We start from the raw sequence: 19,715 nt of genomic DNA, 5'->3' as shown, positions 1-19,715 counted from the left end.
TACATAAATGACCCGCTGTCAGCTGACAAACATGTCAAATTCATATGACAGTCTAATCATTCATATTTATGCAAAAAAGTTGAATCATCCTGTGATTAGGAGTCACTTTTGGTTAATTAGTGGATGGTAGTCAAAGGCTCGGACAAAGAAGGAGATACGGAAAAACTAGCTATCTCTCTATGGATTAATACCATATATGCAGGATGACGTTAAAGGTGAAATTGGTGTATGTCAGTAAGTACGTTTGTATTGTTTTGAGTAAACATGACTAAAACGAAACTGATAAAAAGTGGTATATGCAAGTTTTGCGAGGTTTAAATTAATGTGGACGACTTTAAACTGCAGACAGTACCAATTTTATTTCATTGAAGTACCTTCGGATGTAGGATTCAAATCGGATCGGAGTTTACGTGCAGAGGCTTTACGTTACACCCATAATCAAACAGCAAGATGGGCGTGGAATTTTTGGGGGTTAAGTCTATAGATAAGCACACATGTAGGATGAATGAAAGGGTATAATAGCGAAGAAGGATTAATTCGTAAATGGCTGCAGTGGGCTTTGGAAAGAGCTGTCAACTCTTGGCGCTAGGGTCGTTTCCACTGTCACCCCCACCCTTGATTATTTTGATTAAAGAAAGTGTCCGCATCTTAGTGCTTTCCCCACAACCCTATTACAGCATATTAAATAGATGCGCTCCTCCTCATGCTTAATACTTTTTGTGTAGTGGAATCGGGAAACAGTCCGATGAAAGATGAAAGAAATGCATAAGTACACTATCCTACACATAAACGTGTGTCCGACATGTAAAGTTTTGTCTGCTCGAGTTTTGACATCCCCCAAATTGTCAGACAAACTAAAATGAGCAGCTTCAAAAAACGGTGCCGTACGTTTCATTCTCTACAAAAAAAACTCGTTATCATTCTGCCAAACGAAAGCAGTGTTGTCACTGTAGATTGAAATACTATTCCAGCAGTAGTTTGCAATATACTTAATACATACCTACAATTGTGACATGCCAATAGATATTTGACATGTATGATTTTTCTGTTGCATGTTGCAACCTTTTGTTCGTAATTTCTTTGGACACAATTTTCCACCAAAGTATATACGCGCGAGCTTGTCCCAGATAGGTATACACAACCGCAACATCTCCTTTATTTTCCTGTCTCTTCTGCACAGTCCTTTCAAATCGCCGTTTGACTTCTTCCGTCCTAAAACAGAAGGGGTGTAGGAACTATGTACATTCATTGGCTAGTGGGGTCTGTTATCTGTTAATTTTTTGTCTGAAGGGGTTCAAGTCATGTTTTCCGTCGCCTATGGCAGGTGAGGATGTCTGGTGATCAGCGCTTATGCATCCGACCAGTGTTCCCTAAATAGTAAAATTAATAGGCCAGGACAAAAGAAGATGTTTGCCTGGTTATTAATAGCTAATAATAGGTAAGAGTACTAGATTTAGCCGTCGTGTTTTACATGACAATCGCTTGGGGCTTTCTGACGTAACCGTTGCGCTCTATTCCCCTCCATTGTATGACATCTTTAGCGCATTTTTTCTGTTTACAGTAGTGTTACGGTTTTAGTTCTTAGTCAGTAGAGAACAACGTAAACCCCCAAGCACATACTTAATAATTACAAGCAGCCGTGTGCAAGAAGGAAAGATAAGAAATTTGAAGACCAGATCAGAAAAATGTCAAGAGTATAATGCATGGAAGCAATCCTTTAACCCTCACGGTATAATGTAGGTAGGGGCCGCGGTACTTCTTGTCCCTTCCACTGTCTGACATCTTGCAGAACTTTGTTCTTTTTTGTTTTTTTTTATTATTATAATATTAATTTTATTTTTTGTCGCGGTACAGGATTGTCTGCGTTTTAGCTCCCGAATGTCTGTTTCTCCGCTTGAGTCTCTGCTCCAGTCAAGATAAACACAATGACATTCATAATCATTAATAACATCAAGCTGAAAATACATACCTGAAAATAACAAAAACCGTCAAGTTTGCTTCCTTTTTGCTTTGGATTTTGCTCTTTGACTTTTATCAAGTTTATCACCAAGCAAATATTATCAAATATATAACCATTTTAGATATAGACAGTTATATATATTCTATTCATATTTATATACATTTTCTGTATCACTATTACATTCCCATCACGACCAACTATAATATTTAGATGAACTCCCTTCTATCATGTTGTTGTTCCCAGGTTTAAACAATACCTATAATCTGCTATTTTTCCATAGCCGTAAGTTTCCACAACCTGCTATTGCTACTACCACAACCACTAAGGCCACTGGTACCACCACCACCACAACTACTACTTTAGGTGGTGTGTTCTCCCATATCATCAGCTTGCTTTATACCAAATGGTCGTCCTCTAAAAGCTTGTTCCCACGTACTTCGCGCATTGCGAACATTTCTAACTCGCTTCGTGGTCCACGGTTGTGTGCGGCCGACGATTTGGAATTCTCCTACGAATCCGAACAAATCGACTTATTCTACAACCGATACGCCCAACAACCCGCATCCCAAACCAACGAATGCGCATATAACAATAGCATTACTAATAATAATGTTAATAATTCATTCGACAATTACCCCCAACCAGCAGAGTACTCCGATCAAACAAACAGAAACCCTAATGTGGTCAACATAAATGCCATTACTTCTGCTCATTCCAATGTGGGGCCATCCAATGTTAATAGTGCGAATGGTGGCATGACAATGGGGTACGATTTTGGCTACGACTCCGCTCTTGATTTTTCATACCATTCGCAGCCATATCCTCTGGCTACTCAAGTACACCCCTCTAAAATTGAGAGCCATTTTCAATGGAACATGAGTAATGCTGGGTTGGAGTACCATTTCAACGACTTTCAAAAGGCAAACTACAATAACATGAATATCACCAACATCAACAATAATAATAGTAATAATCCCAATTATGCAGCACTGTTGTCGACCAATACTTCATCTTTACAGTCGTCTGATATTTCTCCTCTTGACGATGAATTCTTCAAGAAAATTAACAATAGCAAGAAAGATACTGCTACAGCTAACATCATGATGGAACTGGTGGATCAGTTGTTCCATAATTATTTAGCGAAGAATGATTCTGATTACCAATTTATTCCCACAGCTTCGTTTGGTAGTTCTCAAAGCAATAACACTAACTTGGAACAACGCGATAGCGTTGTTAGTGAATCGAGTGTAGGTTCTATAGAACATTTTGAGGGTACTCCTCAATTCCCTCTTGATTCTACAGTTGAACCTCCGTTCACATTGGCTCACGGAAGCAATTCACTTGATTCCCGTCCCGTGAAACGGGAAAGAGAAGATGATGACGAAGACTCGAAACATCTTATGAAATACCAAACTACTTCGGCTCCCAAGAGACGTAAATCACGGAAACAAAAACCAGACTCCTACGATTGTCCACATTGTGATGCCAAATTCAAAGTCAAAGGATATTTGACAAGACATATCAAAAAACATAATTCTGCAAAGGCATTCACTTGTCCTTTCTATCAAGACGATGCGGTGGAAGGAGAGTATTCGCCTGAGACTAAACCCAACAATAGCAACATGGCTAGTTTTGCTCCACGGAACCCATCATTACCCGGTGGAATAGTTGGTACCAAATGCCATCCCACAGGAGGATTTACCCGTAGAGATACTTTTAAGACTCATCTTAAGGCTCTTCATTTCATTTACCCACCCGGTACGAAACTGAGCGAGCGTAATATGATTGAGGGTCGTTGTGCGGGTTGCTTTCAACACTTTAAAAATAACGCCGAATGGTTGGAAACTCATATTGAACGAGGCGAGTGTCAAGGGAGTGTCCGTAGCTTCAATGGTTCCAATGAAGTTATAAAGAATGAGCATTCTCATGATCAACTTCATTATGTTCAATTATAGACAATCACACACATCACACGTGTTAATTGTATCATTACAGGCTATTTTTCTAGGGGTGGGTATTTGTTAAATGTTTTTGTTCTTTTTTTTTTGGTTATTCGGTCAGTCGAACCGTCTATGGAGCTTTCATTTCATTTCGTTTCTTTATCATTATTATTGTCATGGATTTGACATCGTGTTAATATATTTTTCTCTGGTGAATATTTACCAGCTTATTTATAGATGCCAATGTTCTAATATATATACATATTTGTATGAGCGGACTTTGTTTGAATTTTAGAGCCGTCCGGTAACGGCTGCAAAATTCACCCATGGTCAAAAGTTACGCCCTTGTATTCTGGCATCACAATTACGGTTTTGTATTTTTTTGGCGCCTTATGATGCAACGGAACCGAACGTACCGACTACACAATAGCATAACTATGGGTACAACCGTTATTATAATAGTAGTTATATGTAATTATGTTCCACTGGTCCTGAGCCTCCTTCCACATAATTTTTTTTCGGGCCTGGTCGCAACATCCAATTTTTCGGGGACATCAACGGGCCCGAGAACCTTTAAGAAGTAAACAAATGTAAAATAGCTTGTAATTAATCCATCAATGTGCTTATTCAATTTCAAGTAAATGGTGCACGTGAACCCTGTTGAACCATTCTTTAAGGAAGTGAACACTAAGGAATATGATGCAATAGTGATCGCTTAACTAAACACCAACACCATACAAAAATACGTATCCTAACAAGTTTCCTGAATTAAGAACCGCGAGCACGTGACGCAAGCGTAATTTGAAGACCAAATGCGTATATACAAGAACGGAAAATGGTCAAAACTTTACAAGAATAAAAAAAAATTCGCCCGCTGGCACCAACAATCTCCTCTCTTTTCTTTACACATATATTACACACATATTAACATTTAAACACACACACAAAATGTCCGCATTAGACAAATCCTTGGATGAAATCATTAAGTCTTCCAGAAAGGCTAGAAAAGTAGGAGGACCAAAGAAAACTGCTCCAACCAAAAAAGTTGGTGCAGGTGTCACTAAGAAGGCCAAAATTGTCGGCTCAAAGGCACCAAAGAAGGCTCCTGTTGTTTTGAAGAAGGCTAAGGTTGCTGATAACAAGCCAGGCTTTGACTTGACTTATGCAACTAAGGTTGTTGTTTCCGGGTTACCCCGTGACATCAAGATTGACGGAATTAGGGTATGTTTTACTTAGAGTATTTTCGTTTACGTTTTGGAGGGTTGTGCAATCTGGTATCTTACTGAGGGGTTTATTATTATTACTACTGCTACTACTACTATGTTACTTCTCTCTGTTGAGTTTCTGTTTTAATCTGATGCATTTTTGAGTTATAACCAGCTTTAAATGCCTGATGGTTGTTTGACTTTTGTTCATTTTTTTCCCTTTTGGTTCTTTTATGGTATAAAAAATCCTTTGTTTCTCTATTGGTAAAATGTCATTTTATAAATGACATTTTTTCAGTAGCAGCTTCTGAATAGAAGTTTGACTGGTGTTTTCGGCTATTTCTACCGAGCTCCCAGTAATTAATTGTGTTTTGCTAATTTATTATTGTTTTGGATCAAAGTCTTCTCTTATCCAAAGCTGCAAACACGTAGGTTGTTGAATTCTTAATTGCTTTTTGACTACCTTATCCAAGGATATGATATCCATTTACCGAAGCTAATTCAAGCTTCTAATGGATGGATATGCTTATATGTGTGTGTTCAAAGATGGATTAAGTTCCATCAAACACTGGATTTTTTTTACTTGGGCCAAAGACCACCACTGAACAAGAGGAATAATGCTACATTCAAAGTCTCAACCATGATAATAACACGACAAGTACCTGATTTATTCTCAGTAGGATCCAAATGCCACCTTTTATGATGCCTTTATTTGCTAGATGTATTATTTTTTGGGGTGTATTATTGGAATAAGTTTTATTAACAAGTTTAGGATTTTTTTAATTCTCAAGTTGGAGGTGTGCAAAGCTTGTCTTTGACTTACAACGAGAAGGGCCAATTTAAGGGTATTGCTACCATTATTTTCCGTAATCATAAATCAGCCGCATTGGCTGTACAAAAGTACAATGGTGCACCAATTGATGGCGGATCATCCAAGTTGACCTTGGAATTGATCATTGACCCTACCAAAAAGCCATTGGCCACCAGAATTGTTGCCAACAGTATCAGCAGCAAGCCTGCAGCTAAGGCTAACAAGGGTGGTGCTTCTGTCAAGGGTAACGCCAACAAGAAGGCACCTGCTGGTGCCAACACCAAGAAGCCAGTTGCTAACAAGCAAGCTAAGGCTGCTGATAAAAAGAAGAAGGGTTTGAAGGCCAACAAAGCCAAGAAGACTGTAGAACAGTTGGACCAAGAGATGGCTGATTACTTTGAAACTAAGCCTTAATTAATTGTAGTTGATTATGTATTATTTTAAGTAACTGTTATTAGTTTATGTATGAAATCTTGTTTTAATATGAAGTAGATAGAATACGGTCACGTGACGGAAATGACACTATATGCAATACACTTCAATTGGTTCAATCTTAACATGATTGATAAATACTAGTATAAAGATTACCATGCCAAACCATATGATCGGATATAAGGAAGAAGCCTGTGCATATGCATGTTCACTAGTACAATCTTGATACACTTACATATAGCATTCAATGGTAGCAACGTAAGGTAAATTGAAAAGTCTCCAGACCCTTGTAGACCGTCTATTGTAGGGCGTATAAAGCGACACAAAAGCAACGAGAAAAATGCGTCCCATCACCAAATAAATTGCAGTAAAACAAAACGCCTAAAGAAGAAGTCGCCTAGCAAGCATAGGAAAAGGGAAATTGGAGCATTCCAATAGGCATTTTTCAGTCTTGTCAAGTTGACAATTGGACGGCTTATATTTAGAATAGACTTGACATTATAGAGAATAAGAGTGAGCAAGTCATTGTGTGAGTGAATGGTAAGCAAGTGAGTGCTAAGGTGGTTGCATTATAGAGCAACTATTATTATAACTACTTCTCCCAGTGCATACCGTTATTACCACTACTGCTTGCGCGTACTATTACGATTACTGCTAGTGTGTACTATTACCACTATTGCCACCAGTACTAGTACTACTGCGTACTTCTACTACAGGTGTATTGTTCCATAATGACTAGAAACTGCGAGTATATTCTTACGGCAGAGTTCCATGTGGACCAAGGTCCTATTTTGGTTCACCAATACCCCCATTCCATGCCAGGAGATCTCCCATTCTTACCGGAACTTATGATACCGGATCAGGTCCATAAAAGGGAAGACGACTTTACACTTTTCTTGCTCTATAGAAATGAAACTACTGGTGAGTTTCAATATCTTTATGACCGCAAATATTGTGAAGAAAGCCCTTATTTCCTTTACACACTCGTGACAAATATGAAGGACGATACGTTGTACAAACGAGGGTCACTGATCAAATCACTAAGCATCATTACCAAGCTATCTTTCTTCAAGAACTTTAAACCCTTGATGCTTATCTGCTTGGATAAATATTTCAAGGATAACAATCTACTGATAATTAAGGAACTATATGAACTGATAAATGTCAAGAACTTATCATTGGGTATAAATAAACTCTCAATGGTACGCAAACTATTGGTTACTTCCATCTTAGACTTGCCCATCCATGATAAAATATATTATGATGAAAAATTTAGAAATAAAATTTTGGGGCTAAAATATATCATCAACACGGACTTATTTATCCGAAAAGATTTAAGTTTCAATTCCATTATCAAGTTCCAAAACATGAAGATCCCCATAAGAATCCCTATGATCCAATTACCAGACAATATAGGGGATTATTATAACCCTACAGATATTAATTTTAAACCTAATCTTATTAATATCTTAAATGCCAAAATATCCCCCACAAAAATGGTTTACAACAACGAGTTAACGATCTACGGAATGCAAACCCCACCTATAATCATTCTCATTAACGCGTTACTTACGGGGAAAAGGATCTTGTTTCTCAGTTATGAGAACTCCTCAGGGTATATCATTGACCATATACTTTTAGTACTTAAAATTATCACTGGAGGCGGGATCTTAACTGGGTTCTTAACTAATTATAACTTGTTCCCCATGATCGATGTGTCTAAGATTGAAATCCTTGAAAAATGCGAAAGTTATATTGCGGGGACGATTAACCCATTTTTCAAGAACAACGATAAACTTTGGGATTTGCTTTATGATTTGGATTCAAATGAAATCTTATTTGCTTCCCATTTAGATCAACCGGAGTTATCACCTAATAATCCGAATAATGCCGCTTCAGCCTCAGGATTCCGTAATTCCATCATTAGTGAAGATGCGAAATTTCTTTCCAACTTACAATTGAGTTTATTCAACTATAACGATGATCTAACCACCATTCAATTGATTTTCCGAAGACATATCAATGAGATTATCCGGATTTTACTTTCTTCAAAGAACTTTAGCTTTACCATGCCCTCGTCACCACCCTTAGGTCACGGCCATCTCAACCACCACCCTCTTAATCAACTAGGCTTGACTCAACACCAATCTCCGCAGCAGCAACAGGTATTGCTTCTCGAAGGAGTGGGCTACCAATGGACCTCGGACATGAACAAACTCTTGGAAGTGAGTTGCTATCAATCCATCCAAAAGAAGTTTCAGAACTTGCTAGGAGAAGGGAAATTGAGTTACTCGCTAATGCTACCCAATTTGAGAAACGAGTTGAACTTGATGATCGACTTGCAGTACCATCTTCAAGGGTTACAGAATTCTTCCAAACCCAACGAACGGGAAATATGGTTTAACATCTTAAAATACTTAATCAGTGGAAAATCATTGGAAATTTTTCTCTTGGTAACGTATTTGATTCCTCCCAATAGCTCAACCAGTTTACAAAGTTCAAGCATTCATGGAGGGAATCTTACCATATTTGACAAGAATAAAGGTATAGAGTTACTCCTTTTGAACTTGTTCAATCGGGATGACCAAATCAAATCAAACGTTATAATGATTCTTCAGGAGTTACAAGACAATTATTTGTGTGGATGGTGTCTTGATAATTTCATCAAGAATAATGTCATCTATGAAATGGCATTCAACGAATTGATCAACAAGTAATCATCATAATGATAATTATAATATGATGACATTAATAAGGGCAGAGGGCCATTACTGTATTTTGTATGTAATATTAATTTAAATATTCTTTCTATTTACAAGTTAAACAATTTGGTGGTGGACTTTATTCTTTATCTCTGGTGCTGAATCTTCTCTTTAAAAAGGCAAACAACCCCAAATGCTCACCAACCTGTGTTCTAGTGGAATACAGCAGTCCTCTTCCCACATACGCCAGTGCTCTTCCCTCGGTCTCATAGTTTAACGTAGGATTATTCTCAGGAAACCCCGGTCTGGGTGCAAACGTTGCAAATTCATCTCTTCCTTCTTGAAGAATACTCGAATCACTTTCGTGGATATGTCTTTGGTTCTTTTGGTAGGCAATGTGCTTCTTTCCGGTCACCCCAATGGCAATCGCGACTACACATAGAAACCCGATCTTGGTGAATAACCCTCTACTTGTTTCCATGATGATATAAAAGCAGTCAATGTAATTTAAGCACCCGTTACATGTATGAACTGATTATACGTGAAATTGATCATTGGATGAATAAAATGAAACAACAATCACGTGATCATTTATTACATAAGCATTGGACACAACTTTCAACTTTACTATTTTGGGACATTAGTGTACCTTTTTCCTCGGCATATCACATTGTCACCTTTTGTTTACAATAACTGTGTTCCCCACAATCATGTGAGAACTCGAATCCGAGGCGACCCAATTCAGAGGTCATTAACAAGGTCTCTGTCCAATGAGGAAAGCGTGCTTGTTTTCATTGAAACAATACCCAAACTTGTATTTATACTGGCCCAAAACACGCGTTAATAAGGCTTGATATTAACTCACTATTACACTTTAAAGATGGCTGAAGCTGATGCAATAGCACACGCTCTTGCAGGAGCTGGTGGTGGAGCATTGAGTATGATCATCACGTATCCAATGGTTACACTTTCTACCGTGGCCCAAACAGGTACTCACAAGGATACTGAAGATTCAAAGACCTGCTCCGGCGAACCCACTCAGCTTCATTACAAGATTATCAAAAGTCTTAGGAACAATTCCAGTTATCGTGCTGCTCAAAAAATCATCAAGGAGAAGGGAGTTCTAGGACTTTATTCTGGACTTGAAAGTGCTCTCTATGGGATTACCTGGGCTAACTTTGTATACTACTATTTCTATGAGTTTGCCACCAAGTTTTTGTTGGGTCGTAAATCACCAGCTAAACGCGCTAGGGGTCTTACTACGCTAGAAAGTATGTTAGCAGGAGCTGTTGCTGGTGCACTTACATGTGTTGGATCGAATCCTTTATGGGTTGCAAATACACGTACTATGACTGCAAAAAAAGCTGATCCTGGACAATCCAAATCCGCTATTCGGATGATGATTCATATTGCCGAAACAGAAGGAATTGGTGCATTATTTAATGGAGTTTTCCCAGCATTGGTATTGGTTGTCAATCCTATTATTCAATACACCATATTTGAACAGATCAAAAATTCTATTATTGCCAATAAAGGACGTAAGGCCTTCACACCCGGTAAAGCGTTTTTCATTGGAGCTTTTGGTAAATTAATAGCCACAGCTTTGACATATCCATATATCACTTTGAAATCTAGAATGCACTTGCAGGCTAAGAAGGTAAAGGAAGAAGGCGGAGTGCCGGAGTTAACCATGTATCAAGAGATTAGAAAGATTTTACGTGAGGAAGGTGTGGATGGGTTATATGGAGGACTAAGTGTGAAATTAATCCAATCAATTACTACTGCTGCATTTCTTTTCTATTTCAAGGAAGAATTACTTTCTTCAAGCGTACGAGCCGTACAAATGTTAAGATTGATGAAGGCTAAAAAGGCTATGAGATAGCTAGAGAGGAATATTTTACTTATTTATTGGTTCGCTCTGAACTTGCCCAACAAGGCTTAATACAATACCATTTTAGACTTTAGGTTCTTTCTCTGATATAACACTTGAAATTTTTGTTCAATTGTGAAAAAATAACAGCTCAATTGGGCTATGGCTAATGCCCCCTTATTGTTTATGTAGTCCATGTTGTTATAATCCGGACGTCTTCCTTTTCAGAGCGATTCCTGTTTCCAGTAAGTGGATGCGAGACGCATCAGTGACGTAAACAAGAGAATAGTGACAAGCGTTGCAGGTGTTTATAACTCAAACCCCGATTTTTCTTGGTTGCCGATCCTCCCCCGACAGCGACACCGGCAGAAGTTTGTAAGAAAACTAAGGTTGAAAATCAGTACTATGGGGAGTGTTGGCGAGATACAGTTCACGAGAACAATAGTCCCTTTGTGCCGAGAGAGCACAGATCACAGACAATAACACCTTACAGGCGCCGAAGTAACAAGTTCCCGTGTATGGAAATAAAATAGCTTTTCAGCCATCCGATCCCGAGAAAAGGAATATCATAAAAATAATAATAATAGTAATTGTTAGATACGACAAGGCTAATTACTGTCTAAAGGCGCCCTCCCCTTGCAACCCGTAAATGCACTTTTTTTTTCGGTACTTTTTAATTGTTTATACGAGCTGTTCTGTTTTATGCCGAGACGAGTGCGGCATCATATGGAATCTAAAACTATCTCCACCTTCTGCAGGGATTGTGTACATGGTTGGTGTTTGAGATCACCGCACTAAAGGCTTTAACTAGTTTAAAGTAAGCTCTGTATGCATATAAATTGTAGCAGTACCAGCGTGTGTACCAGTAGAGTAAGCCACCATCCCGAGTACATTACAAAAATTCCACCATCAACGAACAACAGAGGTAAGGGACCCCCAAATACTTTTGGCTATGGTATATCTTGCTTAGTATTACTAATATCTCGAATGCACCGTACTGTATTGTCCTCCATATACAGTAATATTTTATCTGAATCATCGTAGTAATATTTTACAAACTATAGGACGACTGTATGAGGAACAAGAATTACCGACCGATGGACGAACCCACCGACGGACCGACCACACCGTATTACAGCTGTAATGATATGTCAGCGTACAGCAGTATCACCTTCCTTGGTGCCCCGCCATAATTAGCAGTCGTAGTACGTCAGCGTCCAGTACAAACACTATTATATTCTATTAGTAGTATACGGCTTTTTTAGTGCGAACGACAAAAGTGTAAATTATATATATAGATAAATATATACACGATCTATAACTCCATACAAACCCTTTTCATTGAACAAAAAAGTGCTGTCGTCATTGGTGCCGAGTCAAACGGCAAACGACTTTCCTCTATGGATATAATTGTTTTGACTTTAAAGTTATCGAGGGTTCCACCGCTCACCATTATTTATTTGGGCCCATACATTATAATAAAGTAGTTAAGGAGAGTCATCCGAGAAGAACATGTCAGATATCCCACCTTTGGCCCAGGTAAAGCTGTCCATTGTCACCAATAAAAGACCAGTCGCCAGGAGAGCATGTCTCTCATGTCGAGATAAAAAGATCAAATGTGATGGCGAACCTATAAGTACATTATCTGATGGTCGTCAGAATAAGATTGTCACTGAGAAGGTCAGAATATGCTCAAATTGCAAGTTTTTGGGAATAGAATGTGTATTTGTGCAAAGTCTTCGAGGTGGACGAAGGAGAAAGAGAAGTCTTCCAAAGGGTGATGAACCACCTGTGAAAACACCTAAAGCTCAATCACCTCATGATAATAATACCAGTCATAATAATACCAGTCATAATAATACCAGTCATAATAATACTCATGATAATAATACCAGTCATAATAATACCAGTCATAATAATACCAGTCATAGTAATACTCATCATCATAATAATCCTACTACTAACATCACTACTACTAATAATAATAATATCATTCATCCTCCTGCATCAGTTACTGCAACTTCATCTACTACTAATACTACAGTTCTGTCGTCCAAGTCTCATGCCATTAATACAACAAATTCCAAAAATGACCTAAGCTCCTTCATTCTAGATAAAACTATCGAGGAAAGACATAGGCAGAAACTCAGTTCTCCAACTTTAACAAACTCTTTCTTCTTGGAAAGTTCCTCAAGCTACCCTGGTCCTTCCTTCGGAATCGTCCATTCCTCTCCAAATTCCCAACCTCCACATCAATTCCCTCCTCCATTCTATCCCATACCTGGGAAACGTCCTCCTGGGTTTGGTACCCCACCTCTGCAACCACCACCACCATCACAGCAGAATCAACTGCTTCCAGGAGGTGCTCCTCCTATACGGCAAGAATATTCTGCAGCCTATCATTTACAGCATCCTGGCCCTCTGGTTATGGGTCAAGGCCAAGGCCATGACCATCCAGCATCTTCAATACTGAGTCCCTATTCTTCTACCACAATTCCTCCTCAATTTCCACCTGGTCCTCCTCCTTCTCATTATAATCCATATCCAGTTCTCAACTACAATTTCAAACTCAGTTCTGCTCCTCAGAGCGATATGGGTCCTAAAACTGCCACTAATGATCACGAAAAAGCAAAATCATCATCTTCCCCAGATTCAAAGTTGAACGGCTGGCCTCGGGACCCATCTAAAACTCCTGCAATTGAACTTGAAAGTCAACCTTCAGAAGTTGACGGGTTTAAAAACCCACCAGAAAGTGAAATACCTCCCTCAGATCTGGTTTCGGGCTATGGATATCCAGGACAACATCAGCAACAACATCAGCAGCAATTACAAGGTGCAATTCCTCCACAATCTCACCAAAATCAACCCCACTTCCATGGCCCTACTCCACAACCTTATGCAGGGTGTTGGAGTCGTCATCATCATCGTCATAATCATTTTCATCATCATCATCAGATGCAACCTGGTGGTCCACCAGCTCCAGCAGGTCCCTTTGGCTCACATGGTCCACCAGCTCCTCCCGGCCTCTTTGGCCCACATGGTCCTCCACCTTCAATGTATTATGGATTTTATCCTCAATCATTGGGTCCACCTTCCCCAAATCAGCATCACCATTATTATATGTCTCGAGGCAATGCCTCTCAAAGAGAAGATTACGAATATTATTCCACTCGACCTGAACTCTGGCCTCCATCTTATCCATTTCCTCAACCACTCCCCGTTACGAATGAAGATACCTCATCGTCTACAGAGCCATTAACCAAGCAATCATTGGAAAGTAATGGGAACGGTAGTGGGATGTCCATCGTTAACATGGTAGCTTCAGAACAATCAAAAGCTTTAGAAGAACATGATAATATTGTTGAAAAAGCAAGACAATCTGATACTGAAGCAAAGGTTAAGTCCAGTATTGGATTTATCAACAACAATACAAGCAGCCCCAAAGCGGTCAAGACTGGAGTGTTACAGGATAATGGTAAGGTTACTGAAAGCGATAAGGCTGCCTCTAACACTTTAATTTCAACTTCATCTTCGGATTCATTGTCGATGAATTACGACAATTTGAATTCTTCAGCATTCCCTCCTAAGGAAAACACTTCATTAACCAATGGCACTGTCCTTTTGCAGAGGTCTAAACCGGAGGAAGTTTTAGCTGAAAAGATCAACAACAACAACAACAACAACAACAAGTATAATAATGATTCCTTGAAATCAACTACTACTTCAGTATCATCTAGATTCGAGCTGGAGGAATTTGAAATCAATGTTGTATTATCAGATAAAGAATTGGCCAATTATGATTTACCACCTTTTGAAGACTTGAAGAAGTATTTGAAGGTATTTTACAAGTGCATCAATTCGCAATCACGCATTTTAATGGATGTGAACTCATTTCTCAGTCAGATTGCTGTTAGATTTGATAGTGCTTCATTACATGCTTTGATTTCTTGTGTATGCGAGTTGACCAAAGTGATTTGCAAGGAAGAAACGTTCAAGCATCCAATACACGATGAAAGTCACTGGTTGACTCTTGTGTTTGAATATTGGGATAATCTTAATGATATTGGAATGCTATTATCGTATTCGTTGATTTCGTTAACAAGAACCATCAGATCCAGTCATCCTAAAAGTCTCGAGATCAATCTTAAGATGGCAGATTTAATCCATGAGAATGGGTTCATAGATAAAGTCAATCACCTTCCAAAGGTTGAGTTGAACAAACGTCAATTGTTTGAGCGAAGTTTGTTAACAAATCTTTTATGGGATTTCTATATTAATCATATAGTTTTCAAGAGGTTATTACTTAAAGAACCATTTAAAAAAATATCCTATGTTGGATTTGAAGACAGTTGCAAACTAGAAAACTTTGCCATTGATGATCTGCATTTCCAGCATGTTGGCCATTGGAAGGATTTGGCTAAGAAGGGAGATTCTATTTCTGACTTTGAGGTATTGATATATGCCACCAAACGGTTGGAAAGCATTCTTGATGTGGAATTGAAGGGGGCCGATAAGCTGGAAAGCATTGAAGAAGAAGAAGAAGAAGAAGAAGAAGAAGAAAATTCCATTAATAAATTGCCAATCATTTCTTACAAGGGACCAAAAACATCGATAGGAGATAGAGCAAACTTTGTTAGTCTTACGGCATTTGTTACGCAACTGTTCTTAACATTAAGAGATATTTGGATCTTTCCATTTTTCAACCAAAAATGTGAACTGAATCATATAGATGAAGTTAGTGCACACTTGCTTCGTAACTACGATGAGTTGGTTATCAGTATAAAGGCTATCAGTGGTGAGAAATGGGCTACGTATTTCCAGTTATTTGATGTTTCTTTGGAACTTTATGAATTGTTAGAGAATCTGAAAGACGAGCCTGGAATTCCAGACGATGGGTTATATGTGGCCGCACTTTTATTTGGCATGGCATGTAGCCAAAAGTTTTATTCATCATTCATTAGTTTTATTGATGACCGAACCATAGTGTTAAGTCATTTTGGAGGGAATACTTATACCCTTCCTGAATCCTTTGATTTGAGAGAAGGTGTTAGACAAGAGTTTAAAAGTGAAAAGTTGGATATAAGAATTGAACAACTAAAACACTACGTCAAATCAAAGCTCCAGTTTGTGTCTCAGGAACGAAGCCGTCGGATGATGACAACTTATATGTGCAAACTTGAACATTATGTGGTTGAGATGGTGAATTCAATTAGTGCAAGAGATTCTTAGAAATAAGGAATTTTTTATGCATTATCTAGTGGACAATAAGGTGTCTACAGTCTTGGGCCGGATTAGCATTATTTTAATACTTTTAGTTAGAATTACTTATATTTTATTATATATTTACTGCATATCCATAAGTTAAGAATGCCACCAATTACTTAAAAAGGTAACTGAGAGCACCAAATATCAAAATGGTAAACCGTATCACAAAGTTACTTGAAATGGTAAATAGTATCACTATATTACTCAAACGGCAATTTATGTCACGTGAATGCTTTTTTTCTTCTACCCGGAATAATTGGATCACGTTGCAATTTGTTTGATTTACGTCAACTGTTTCTTTTCCAGTCCAAAGGTACTTGCACACATTAAAATATATGGACACATATAAAGTATATAAATAAAGTATATAAATATAGATTGTTGGTACAGGTTCTGGGAGGTTCAGGAAGATTCTAGAACAATCTCTTTTCATCTTATACTCGACATTTGCAACCTACAAGGTAGAGTTGTGCATAGCTGCAAAAAGGCCACCAAACACTGATAAAACATGTGGCTTGTGGCTTGGATGCCGTTTACGGCGGCGTTTGTCCTTATACTATTGGTAATACTGATCAAAGAAGCATATCCAACTGAATTAGCAAAAGTATTGACCACCAAAGACGGTGATGGAGTGGGCCCCGTACTCTCCAGTAGTCAGATCGAATGGCTCACTCGAGATGTTGAGCCTAAACCATTACACTCTCATAACGACTATTGGCGTACTGTACCCATGTTGACCGCGTTAAGCAATGGAGCTGTTAGTATTGAAAGTGATATCTGGTATTTTGAAGAGCCATATTTGTTAACCCGTAATGGTGGTGTAACCCATAAGTTCAGTACCAATGAAGTTTATGTGGGTCATAATCAAGTATATTTGAAGCCCAATAATACCCTTGATTCCCAATATTTGAGTTATCTTTGGCAAATTCTTGAATATACTAATCCCAAAATCAATGATGAAATTGCCGTCACTGAGGCTTCGGATGGACATTTAAATAGTGTATTCTATGATGCTCCTGAATTACCCATGTTTCTTTGGTTTGATTGCAAGACTAATGCTTCGTCTACTTTCAAGTATATGCAACTGTATTTGAAACGGTTCTTTGATAAAGGGTACCTAACGTATTATGATGTTGAACAAGATAAAATCATCCCAGGACCCTTGATACTTACATGGACAGGCAATTTACCGTCGTTCGAAGAAGTAAATGCTTTGGGATCTAAGCGATACTTATTTCTCGATGCTCCTCTTATAGATTTAGAGGGTCTGAAAACAAATTGGACTCAATATTCTTATGTTGCCAGTGGATCAATGCAAGGTATTCTTGGGAACGAAGACTTTGATGGGGCTAAATTGAGTCCAAAGTTCACCCCTAACCAAAAATCAAAGATTTCGGGTGTTATAAAGGCAGCCCACTCCAAAGGTTTGAAGACAAGAATCTGGGGTGATATTAGTTGGCCAAAATATGTAGCCACTGGACACTGGCAAGAATTACTTAGATTGGGAGTTGATCTACTCAACGTTGATGATGTTGAATACGCCGGTAAGATCTTTTGAATTTTGGCCAAATCTAAAAGTTCTTCTTTAGGAATTCGTAAGTATAAAAGATTATGGCATTAGCTGGCACTGCTCTGATTAAAGTGATTCCCAAACCATTATAAAGCCTGGGGATTCCAAGCTCTTTGACCAATTGAGATGACATTTTCCAAGTACTTAACTCCTTACCCTTTTGGTGAGGATGATAGATGTCATAAGTTTGGATATTTGATTTGATGGTATCAATAGGGAAGATGCTAGTGTTGAACGTTATCCCGGCAGCTGCACCACTGAGCAAAACTGTCCAATCTTTATTGGGGTACTTTTGTTCCAAGTACTGGTTGACTGATTCAAACGTACCAAACCAAATTGCAGTCCCCACCACTTCACGTATTAGAGTTGATTGAAACCCTTTAAATAGTCCCGTAACCCCATCGGTACGAAGAATATCTTTAATAACAGCACCATAAGTTATGTTTTGAGGTTGAGTCTTTTTCACCAAATTAGACACTTGCATTTGGCATTTCACCAATTCTACTGGAGTCAATACGATGGTGCCAGCCACACCACTCAACCCACCACTTGCACATTTCACCAATAGTGAAGCACTGTCCAGTTGTTCACTTTTAGGATGAAGAAACAGAAGGGCATAATTATAAGATGTGAAAAGCACTGCTGTTTCAAAGCATGCCCCAGCTAAAGGAGCTTTAATTCCCTTATAAAATCCATTGTAGATTCCTTCATTATGGAATATGGAATTGATGGTTTTCCAAGCTCCAATGTGCGACTGTTTTGACAGTTGGATTCTAACTTTGACTGTATCCAAAGGGTACTCTATGAACTTCCCACAGATCCCACTAATGGCACCATAGGCCACTTCTTTAACAGGGTTAACTTCTGTCATATCATGAAGAAGAAAAGGTGTGGGATTAAATTTTTATCGTGATGCTTTATTGAGATGACTCTTTACGAGATGAGCATGGAGAAGTCAAAAATTAAAGCTCAATTACTACCAACTATACGCCTGTGACAATCCGTGACATTACAAAGATATTACTTTTTAACCTTTATATTAAAATATACAGATGTTGTTAATATTATTGTGACTAAACTAGATTAACGGATTGGGAAGAATCTAGCAGAAGCGTTACCAGCTCTACCGTGTCTAACAGGGGTGTAAGAGATGGAGAATTCACCCAAGTAGTGACCAACCATTTCAGGTCTGATTTCAATAGGGTTGAAAACCTTACCGTTGTAAATAGCAACGACAGAACCAATCATTTCTGGAACAATAATCATGTTTCTCAAGTGAGTCTTGACAGCAGCAGGCTTTTCGTTAGGTTGAGTGGCCAACTTGGCAGCTCTCAACTTCAAGATCAAACCTTGAGGCTTGGTACCCAAACCTCTGGAGAATCTTCTTCTAACTCTAGCAGGAGTCAACTTGATGAACTCTTCGGTTTCTAATTCCAATAAGTCCTTCAAGTCAACACCCTTGTAGGAAAAGGACTTGAAAGTTCTCTTTCTTCCAGCTAAAAATCTGTTAGTATTTGGTTCAACTAAAGTTTATGAGACTGACGGGAAGGGGATAATAAAGTCATCATTTGGAAGTATTCATCCCTAGTACAACGACTTAACTAATAGGGACTCATATGATATTCATGTCAGAACAACAATTTATTCGACTCTTATTCGACTTCTAATTCTTATACACTGGGTCCATTCAATCCACATTGAACAACCTTTGATAATTGTATCATTGCATCTGTAGTCACAGTTCTTGGATCCTTTCCCTTCAACAGTATTCATCCTCCTCATCTCTAATCTCTAATGCGATTGCACATACTAGTTTCAGCCATGTTGATGTCTACTTATTATGACGGTGCTAGTTCAAACAAAGTATCAGAAAAGAAATCTGAAAATAACTTGAAAGCTAGTAGTAAAATATTTCACTATACTGTTTGCAGGCTCTCAGTGGCCACGACTTGGGATTTTG

General features: G+C 38.5%; 7 protein-coding genes across 7 annotated transcripts; 5 read left to right on the top strand and 2 right to left on the bottom strand.

Annotated features, from left to right (window-relative positions):
- Positions 1-2,187: 2,187 nt before the first annotated feature.
- STP1 (Stp1p) lies at positions 2,188-3,915 on the top strand (the record flags this gene model as incomplete). The annotated part of the gene is made up of 2 exons (XM_043194134.1): positions 2,188-2,192; positions 2,241-3,915. The coding sequence occupies 2 exons, from the start codon at positions 2,188-2,190 to the stop codon at positions 3,913-3,915; spliced, it is 1,680 nt and encodes a 559-aa protein (XP_043051186.1).
- A 933-nt stretch (positions 3,916-4,848) lies between these two features.
- Positions 4,849-6,330, top strand: KQ657_003407 (RNA-binding protein; the record flags this gene model as incomplete). Its single annotated transcript, XM_043194133.1, has 2 exons — positions 4,849-5,121; positions 5,878-6,330. 2 exons carry the CDS (start codon positions 4,849-4,851, stop codon positions 6,328-6,330), a joined length of 726 nt encoding a protein of 241 aa, XP_043051185.1.
- Positions 6,331-7,079: 749 nt separating this feature from the next.
- MEA1 (Mea1p) lies at positions 7,080-9,065 on the top strand (the record flags this gene model as incomplete). Its single annotated transcript, XM_043194132.1, has 1 exon — positions 7,080-9,065. The coding sequence occupies one exon, from the start codon at positions 7,080-7,082 to the stop codon at positions 9,063-9,065; it is 1,986 nt and encodes a 661-aa protein (XP_043051184.1).
- An 865-nt stretch (positions 9,066-9,930) lies between these two features.
- On the top strand, positions 9,931-10,932 carry KQ657_003405 (uncharacterized protein; the record flags this gene model as incomplete). The annotated part of the gene is made up of 1 exon (XM_043194131.1): positions 9,931-10,932. One exon carries the CDS (start codon positions 9,931-9,933, stop codon positions 10,930-10,932), a length of 1,002 nt encoding a protein of 333 aa, XP_043051183.1.
- Positions 10,933-12,432: 1,500 nt separating this feature from the next.
- On the top strand, positions 12,433-17,743 carry AIM6 (Altered inheritance of mitochondria protein 6; the record flags this gene model as incomplete). Its single annotated transcript, XM_043194130.1, has 3 exons — positions 12,433-12,754; positions 12,965-16,066; positions 16,764-17,743. 3 exons carry the CDS (start codon positions 12,433-12,435, stop codon positions 17,741-17,743), a joined length of 4,404 nt encoding a protein of 1,467 aa, XP_043051182.1.
- A 13-nt stretch (positions 17,744-17,756) lies between these two features.
- ARG11 (Arg11p) lies at positions 17,757-18,626 on the bottom strand (the record flags this gene model as incomplete). The annotated part of the gene is made up of 1 exon (XM_043194129.1): positions 17,757-18,626. One exon carries the CDS (start codon positions 18,624-18,626, stop codon positions 17,757-17,759), a length of 870 nt encoding a protein of 289 aa, XP_043051181.1.
- A 212-nt stretch (positions 18,627-18,838) lies between these two features.
- RPS15 (40S ribosomal protein uS19) lies at positions 18,839-19,578 on the bottom strand (the record flags this gene model as incomplete). Its single annotated transcript, XM_043194128.1, has 2 exons — positions 18,839-19,251; positions 19,566-19,578. The coding sequence occupies 2 exons, from the start codon at positions 19,576-19,578 to the stop codon at positions 18,839-18,841; spliced, it is 426 nt and encodes a 141-aa protein (XP_043051180.1).
- Between the last annotated feature and the right edge of the window lie 137 nt (positions 19,579-19,715).

This window comes from Scheffersomyces spartinae (assembly GCF_019049425.1).
Source record: "Scheffersomyces spartinae strain ARV_011 chromosome Unknown scaffold_3, whole genome shotgun sequence".
Taxonomy (NCBI): Eukaryota; Fungi; Ascomycota; class Pichiomycetes; order Serinales; family Debaryomycetaceae; genus Lizanozyma; species Lizanozyma spartinae.
This window is presented reverse-complemented; position numbering and strand designations above follow the sequence as displayed.